This window comes from Orycteropus afer, unplaced genomic scaffold (genome assembly GCF_000298275.1).
Source record: "Orycteropus afer afer isolate SDZICR_OR568_19922 unplaced genomic scaffold, OryAfe1.0 scaffold00090, whole genome shotgun sequence".
NCBI classification, from domain to species: domain Eukaryota; kingdom Metazoa; phylum Chordata; class Mammalia; order Tubulidentata; family Orycteropodidae; genus Orycteropus; species Orycteropus afer.
In genome coordinates, this window is record NW_006921677.1 from 8535817 (window position 1) to 8544985 (window position 9169).

General features: G+C 35.3%; 1 protein-coding gene across 1 annotated transcript in view; it reads right to left on the reverse strand.

The window, feature by feature from the left end:
- The window catches only part of ZEB1 (zinc finger E-box binding homeobox 1), a 320602-nt gene that overhangs the window by 24238 nt on the left and 287195 nt on the right, over positions 1-9169 (reverse strand). Inside the window, exons 4-5 of the mRNA XM_007942468.2 lie at positions 8701-8862; positions 4303-4505 (exon numbers count right to left, since the gene is read on the reverse strand). Coding sequence (XP_007940659.1) covers positions 4303-4505; positions 8701-8862 — 365 coding nt within the window. The remainder of the gene's footprint in view (positions 1-4302; positions 4506-8700; positions 8863-9169) is intronic.

Sequence of the window (9169 nt, forward strand, 5' to 3'; positions counted from 1 at the left end):
GTCTGTCTCTCAATCCTTTGAAGATACCTACATATAATTCTTTTGAATTCCTTATCAGAGAGTTCCAGTGCTGCTTCTTCCTCAGGGATGTGTTCTGGGTCTATATCCTGTTCCTTTGTTTCTACCACTTTATCTTGCTTCTTTGTGAAAACTATGATGGTCTGTTGTCTCAGAGACTTTGTGGTGTTGTATTTAGTTCTCTGTAAACTGTTCGTGAAGAGCAGACAAGGGTGATTCAGGCTCTTCTTGGTGGTTTTTCATCATTGGTCCATTGGTGGAGAAGGAGGTGGTTGCTCTCGCTCAGTAAGTGAAGTTGCAGGAGGTGTGGGTGTAGTTGTATCTTATGGGGACTGTTGCTGTCTCACACTCAGTTAGACAAAAATTACAGTTGAGTAACCATGAAAAAACTAAAAGCACATGGACAAAAAATACCATGTAATCACATAGGAACAGTAACCAAAAAAAGAAAGAAGAAAAAAACAAGAAAACCTGCAATATCTGGGTATTGGGCAATAAGAAAAAAAAGATAGAGGAGAGTAATGAAGAAAAAAATGGGAAAAATGCAGAAAGAAAAGCAAGGAATGGGGTTAACCATGCAGAAAAAAAGGGGGGAAATAATTTAAATTAAAAAAAAATTTCAGCCAGGAACAGGGAAAACTAAAAAAATGTTGTAAACTGGGACCTGGGAAGGGAAGAATAAAGAATAATAGTAAAAAGGACAAAAATATTATTAATAATTGTAGTTATAAAACAGAAAAATATAAGCAAACTAAACACCAGAGAAAAGAAAGAGAAAAAACAAACAAAAAAAAAAACAGTGGAGGACAGGGCAGGGCACTCAGGCTTCATCCAAGCACACAGACTGGGATGGAGTTTCTGTGGGCCCAGTAGGTGGGTTGGAGTAGGCGATGGCCGCACCTCCATTCACCAAGTGGGTGTGGGGTTATAAGAGTAACAAGAAGAATGTCGCACCTTTTTAGTTGTGCAGGTCTGGAGTGTCCTTGGTGTTACTGGCAAGCAGAATCTGTTCTTAAGCCCCTGGAATGTGGGAGAATGCTGTCTCTTTAAATATCCAAAATGGTCAAGCCTCTTGCAAACATTCAAAATGGCGGCGCCTTCCAGACAAGCAAAAGTCCACAGCTCAGCCCGTCGTCTTCTTCACCGCTGCTTCCCCTTTTATTCCCCAGCCACCAGAGCAGTCCTCCATGCTGTCCCTGGCTAGCAGGGCTGATTTTTAGGTTAATTCTTAGGTCCTACCACCATTCAGGAATCTCTAAGTTGTCTGTGCCGTCAAGATTGCTCAGGATCGCTGCCAGATCACAGCTCTTTATGTCTCCTTTTTTTGGTATTTTCATGCAAATTCTTCTGCTAGTTGGGGTTTAGTTCACTTCCACATCCTTCCCTTCAAGCCTCAGGTGTCCAGGATTATCTTCTGTGGGTGTGTTAATTGGTTCCCCTTTTCTTTGTTGAAGAGGATCTATGCAGTCTTTCTGCCTATTCCGCCATCTTGGAATCCTCTCCCCACCCGTTCTAAGAAGTCCATGCTTCAATCATTTAGTGAGTAACATTTTTTGCATACATACTACTCTTCTCAATTTCTCTGCTTTGGTTTGTACTATTTCTTGGCTATGTATCCCCTTTATTCTGGCTGTTTAAATTTTACCCGTCCTTCAAAGACATGAAACAAGTCCTACTTGTGTCATTCTCACCCAAGCTGAAATCCCCCTTCTTTGGTCTTTCATACAAGTAGGAAAAAGAGTGTGCACCTACTAAGTATTCTATGTCATCCAAATCTATGGCTTTAAACATTGTACTTATAGTTAGTATATTTACTGCTAACTCTCACATTGTATCTCTAGACTTCTCCCTTCACCTCCAGATGCTTACAGCTCATTGCTTCCTTGTTATTACCAGTTGAAAATCTAATAGGTAACTGAAACGACATGATTTACCAAAAATTTACTTTTTCTTCTGCCAATCAGCTCTTTGTCAGCTTATGAATGAGTACTCTCATTTAGTTATTGCTCAAGCCCTAGACTTTGGAGTAATCCTTGATTCCTCTTATACCCTCATCTAATCTATAAGCAATCCATCTGAATATATTCTGAATCCAATCATTCCTTACTGTATCATGTCCATACAAACTACTCTAGTTTAAAGCCACCACCATCTCTGGCCTGGATTACAGAAATAGCCTCTAAATGGCTTCCCTGCTTCCATTCTTGTCCCTCTTGGTCTATTTTCCACCCAACAGCCAGTGTTCCTTTAAAAATAAAAGGCAGAATATGTGCCCCTCTCTCTCAAAATCCTCCCAAGTCTTCCCTATAACACTTTAGAAAAAAATAAAACGTTTTGACCATGACCTATACAAGGTCCTACATTATCTGGACCCCGTACTTCTCTGGCCTTATCTATCTGTTCCCCTTTATACACAGTGCTCCAGGAACACTGGCCTCCTTACTGTTTCTTGGACATGCTAGGGAAGTTTCTGTCTCAAGGTGTTTTCATGGTTTCCTCCGACTGGCCTGCTCTTCCCCCAATATCCCATTACTGTCTCCTTCATTTCATTCAGGTCTCAGATTAGATGTTCTCTCCTCAGAAAGTCTTCCCTACTGAGTAAAACAACAACTTGTATTACTTACTAGTTTCTTACCCTGCTTTATTTTTCTTAATATCACCTGTTTTATATTTAATATTATTTATTAATGTATGCTCTCTGTGGGCAGAGACTTTGTTTTCTTTACAATTGTTCCTTTAATACTTGGGACAGGACTTAATATGTAATAGAAACTCAAATATTTGAAAAATTAATAAATTAATAAGACATGGAATTGCTGTTTATCTTTTAGTCATGGGCATGATTTTCAAAGATAAGCAAGATAAACATTCTACCCTTTAGTTTCTTGCCTAGCAACCTAAATTGTTTCCAGGACATTCCAATTATATTTCCTCACATTACTGGTACCGACAGTTCCTTCCTGACCTTGTTAATAGCTTTACACACATTTTATGTATAAAATCTACTACCTTTGCACGTATAAGGAAAATCATCACAAAAGTAGCTTTCACATTCTTCAGAGATCTGTTTGTTTTTATGATGGCCTCTCCTGCTTTCACCACCAATTCCATCTGCCTTCAGAGATCCTCTCCTTTGACAGGGTCTCTTGGTAGAAAGAGGATATGGTAGCAGCAGCTGGAGGATTGTTCTGTTCCCCAAATGTCACATGAATAGGCTTTTTTCCCAAGGATTATTTATACTGTAGTCACCTCAGGACACTAAAGTGGAGAAAGTACTCTTCTGTACTGTCCCTACAAAGACTAGTCAATACAGACAAATGGTAAATAGATGATATCTGACTTTAGTAGTCTCTTCTCTGTAACAATTTCTTCCTTCTCTTGGTACCCTCCATTTCACGTGCTCCTTCACAGACTTAACCATTTCTTTTTAGCTATCTTAGGAAATTTTAGTCCTATTCTGACTGATTGCCACTCTTTCCCCCATTATCTTAATTTTTCATGATTGCTGTTGCCTAACTCCCGAAAAAAATAGTCTGACTCTGCTCAGTTATTCTGTTACAATTGCTTTTTTGCTTGGTTTATTTGTCATCTTAGTAAAGGGTCTAATTTGTTCTCTATAGGGTATGTGACTTATACCAGGTAAGTATGTAGGGCAGAGTTCTCACAGATACAAGTATGCAATAGTCATCATCCTTTGATATAAGTAATTGGACATGTGGCCCAGTCCCAGCTTAGACCCTAACATAACTCTGTGCAGTTGAGTAATCTGTTCGGTATTTTAGAAATTGGAGTTATATTAATTTGAATCTTAGCCTTTCTCTCCTACATCTATTAGTCAAACTCTAAAATTAGGTTATAAACTCTGGCTTCTAATTATGTTTTAATTTACTTATAGCTATCAGGACCTTATAAAAGAAAGGTAATTGGTAAAAGCTTCTTTGACTTTAAATTTTTAGTATAAAACCAATAGTTTAGATGTAATTTATAATTACAGAATAGTCTTTAATATTTGTTATAGTGTAAGAAAAATAATTGAGATGAACAGGATCTTATCAGAAAAAGAAAAAAAACTTAGTTAACTCTAAAATAATGTTCATATGTGCTTTTTAACTCAGAAATAACCTGATCATTTGTATAAATAATCACTTTCATTTTTATAAGGCTGTAGACAGATACTGTCTGGTATATCCTTTTCATCTTTAAGTATATTAAAATCTTTGCCTTCTGTGAAGGTTGGGTTCTCAAAATTTATAAAGTTAGTGAACTCTCAGCCATTTCACTTACTTGATCTCTTCCTGACTTATGTGATGTCATGTGACGTTCAAGCTGGGTTCTGTATGCAAAGGTGTAACTGCAGAGGGAGCAACTAAAGTTATCTTCATTCTTTTCATGGCGATATTTAATGTGTTCTTTCAAAGAGGTAAAGCGTTTATAGCCTCTATCACAATATGGGCAGGTGAGTAACTGAGAGAATGCATCTGGTGTCCCTGTAAAAGAAAGAGCATATATTCTAAACTCCAAACATTCAGAAAATATTACCAAAGCTACCACTGAGTCCTTATGCAATGTGTCAGATATTGTGCTAAAACAAAAAAACAAAAAAACAAAAACAAACCCGAGCCCATCGTTGTCCAATCAATTTGATTCACAGAGACACGATTGGACAGAGTAGAATTGCTCCATAGGGTTTCCAAGGCTGTAGTCTTTAAGAAAGAAGACTGCCACATTTTTCTCTCATGGAGTAGCTGGTAAGTTTGAACCTTCAACCTTTTCGTTAGCAGCTAAGCTCTCCTCAGATACCGTGATACTCGTTTTACATCTGCTCCTCAGCAATCCAATGTTACTTATCTCTGTTTTATAAAAGAGAAAATGTGTGGCTCAGATCGGTTAAACAAATCACACAGCCAGTAAATGATGAAGTCAGGATTAAAGTCTATCTTTTTTGCTAAATCACAATTCTTCCCTTCCTTTGTATGGTTAACTAGACCAAAAAAAAAAAAAAAAAAAGGAGAATGTAGATTATACGTTTATAAATACATACATATTAAAGGGGATTTGTACTCCACACAGAATCTTTCCCCTGGGAACAATGTCATTGTTATTTATTTAATGTTCATTCCTTTGGATTTGAAAATGACACTTTATAGCTATTGTAGTCAAGGAGTAAGCCATATATTGCTAAACTACATTTCTCAGACACTCTTATGGTTAGTTGTGGCTATATGACTGACAAAAGAATGTATTTGTATTGGGTGACAGTTTTAGAACCGGCCCATAAAGACTTCCTATGTTCCTTCATGGTTTTGCTATTAAAATACACTGACACATTTTCTGTATAATTTTATATGTATGAGTATAGGATAGCTTTCAGAGAACAAAGGCATTCTGGAACTACTGGAGTTCACTGAATTAACTATACTTTTAAACATGGAAACATCTAAACCTGACAATCCTAAAATGTAATATTTTGTCAATTTGTTAATTGAGTAGTTTTCTACATGTGATTTATTTTTTCAAGGAAGTAAGTGACATATTATTGTAATATCATCTCCATCTTCATTTTGAAATCTTTACAGAAAAACAAACTACCAAAGAAAATTTCAGAATAATTGACATATACTTACTAAAAGTCTATCACCTTTCTTAAAATTTAAGTCCACACAAATGCAATATCTTGCTCAAGGACCAGTCTTCAAATAATTGATTGAGCACCTGAACTCTAAAGAGCTAGTTAAATACTTTGAAATATGTATTAAATAGGTGAATAAAATCAAACCCAAATCATCCAAATGATGATATCTTAAGTTACTAGATAACAAGCCAACTTAAATCAGAATATTTTCTATTGAGGATGACTCTAACATGATCCTCTTCTTTGGATGAATAAATTGGCTAGTTGAGGAAATACCTTGAAAATTTGTATGCTTCGTCCCATATGAATTTCCTATTTGTTCAGGCAAGTGAGAAATCAACATCCACAATGTTCTGCTTGCTAGGTTGCCTAGCTCATTTTATTGAGTTTAGCTGGTGCAGTAGCAAAAGTCAAAGTCAACCATTGTGGGTTTTTAATTATTAGGACCATGGTGTAATGTGATTATCATTCATCAAGCTGCCTATATTCTGTGTGTCATAGAGCTGTCTGCTCTCACTATACTGTTTTCTTCTTTACCTTCATGATTAACCCTTACATTTAATAAATGAAATGCCAATAATTCTGTAAAATGACAGGTGGCTCATGATATTTTGACAGTAAATTATTATTTTCATAAATCAATATTTATTGAATTTTCTCACACATGAGTTCATTCGTCTAGGCCACTAGCATAAGCAATATAAACTAAATATGAATATTTAGGATATTAAGCTAATGTATGAAAATGAACAAGTTTAAAAGTTAAATGCAATTTTTTTTTTCTATTTTTGAAAAATGTTGGAGTTTTTTTTTTTTTTTTTTAAGTTACTTTAGAACAATGAAGGTATGACTTTTAGGGGAAAATGTTTCTATAATTTTTATAAGAAAGTTACAGCAGCTATATCCAATATTTTTAAAAACCTATGTTTGCACATTTTTGAACTGTCTATAGGAGGTCTGGTGGTGTAGTGCCTAAGGCATTAGACTGTTAACCAGAAGGCCGGCGATTCAAACCCACCAGTTACCCCTCGGAAGGAAGGTTAGGCAATCTACTTCCATAGTGATATATACTGCCTTGGAAACCCGAGGAGGAGTCACTATGAGATGGATCCAACTCGACAGCAGTGTGTATAATTAACTTATGTATCTAGAACCTAGAACCATGATAAATGCTTATATTTTCTAAACAAAATTATTTACTTTTCTGTAGCCTAATATTTCCTCTGATAGGTAGCATACCATTTCAAACTAATAGTACTGATTGATATAAAACTTTTTTTTTTAAAAAAATTTCATTTGTTTGATCTCCACTGATGCAGAACTGTGAAAATTCAGTTTGCCTGTTGGTAATTTATGGAAAAAAAAGTACTTGGCAAGGGAATGTATAAAACAAGATTTTGATAGAGCACATTTAATCTACTTAAAATTTTTAATTTCTGAAGATAATCACTATTTACATATAAAGAGACATTGCTAGTGTGACAGAATGTTTACTTTGAAATACTTTATTAGCATTTAGTTAAATTACATTATATACCTGACAGTAATGAATAACTGAATTAAAAATATATTCTGTAATTCAGACTTTCTACTAATTCAGAAGAATTACTTAGTTCACCAATTTTTGAGAGCCTTTACTGTGCTGATGTATAATAACAGATTTTGCAAGATTTAATTAGTATAGCTATGCAATGGATATTTAAAAACTGTATTTGTCTTTCATTGAAGCTTTTTGAGTCTTGTCACAAATACAAGTGTATGTGTGTATGTATAATTATTTTCTATATACCTTTTATTTCTACTGTAATCTGTTGCTTCTTCAGGTGAAACATTAACACATTCTTCAAAAGAAAAAAATAAATGTAGAAATTAAAATTGAAACGGCAGGGCCTTATAGGATTACAATGCCAGTAACTACTGACTCTCCAAATATGCAAAAAGATTAACAGAACACTAATGATGCAGCTGAAATGCAGTGTCCCAAGGTCAATAATTTACATTATTCAGAAATGTATGTTTTTGATGGAAACAGTTCTAGAGTGGCTTTTCCCACCTGCTCTGTCACAGACAGAGATAGAAAAACTTCTATTTTGGAGTGGAATTTTTGTTTCTGCTCTTTTTCATAGTTTATTATCAGTTTAGGAAGATACAGTTCATTCTTGGCAATTTCCTTCAAAAACTTAAAAGTTGATTATTTGAATACTAAGCTAAGAGTTGGGTCCGACTCCACAGCACATAACAACAAAAACAACAAAAAGCTAAATCTATCCATTAAACTGGGAACCATGGCAAAATAAAACCAGATTCAGGATCTGCCTACTTTAGCATCCTTAAATATTTCAAGTAACTCCATAATTCTTGATGCAGAGCCCATAACATTTTTTACAGGAACATTTGCATAGTATTTTCATCTATTTACAGTGATTGGAAGGGCAGAATGGCAGCCCATTTCTTTCAAGGGCAGTATGAACAAATTATTACTGCATTTTCTCACTATTTATACACTGTTTATAACCAAATGGATTAGGCAGATACAGAAAAACTTATGACTTGAAATTAGTACTTTAGAACCACAATGATACTCTTGCAAAAAGAATAGTGGGAGAAGAATCAAAGGGCAATAAGGGTCACCCTAGTTCCCATTTCTACTGTCTGTTGCCATGTGAGTGAATGAAGACTGATGTTCAGGCATTGTTCTAATCATCTCACAGTCAGTGGCATTACCATTGCATATGTGAGCTGCCACTAATATAATACTGTACTGTTATCACAGACAATGTCCCATTAACAAAAGATAATACTCTCTACAGGCAACTGCAATAAGTTTTGGTTCTCAAAATATGCTCCCTCTAGTAGAGCATGGAAATCTACTTCTGTAGAGATTTACTGCCTTGGAAACCCTATGGGGGTCGCTATGAGTTGGAATCCACTCGATGGCAGTGGGCTTGGTTTTTTTTTTTTTTTTAGTAGAGTATGTTCCCATAGTTAGAATTATGGAAATAATATTCCTTTAAAGATGAAAAAGAAAACAACTGTTAAGTTCCATTTACCGTTTTCATCATGACCACTGGCTTCTGGTGTACCCTGCCTCTGGTCCTCTTCAGGTGCCTCAGGATAAATGACAGCAGTGTCTTGTTGTTGCAGGAATTCTTCAACATTAGGATCATGGTTTTGTTCATTTTCAGCATCTGAGTCACATTCATCATCTTTTACTAAAAGAAATGTATACTTTACAAGAAGCAATTTCACCACCATTCTTCAGCAAGTTTTTCTAAATTAGAACCTATCTTGAGAGAATGCACAGTTGTCCTTGAGTTTTTAGGAAGTATTTACTGAAAACTAAAAATGAAATTCACTTATTTTGTAATATAGGTAGTCTCTAACTTATGACATATTTGAGTTATAACAAACCGATGAACCATCCTTATGATTGTGTTAGACTGGGTCCTCTAGAGAGACAAAACCAGTAAAGCTTATATATGTATGTATGTGTGTGTGTGTGTGTGTGTGTGTGTGTGT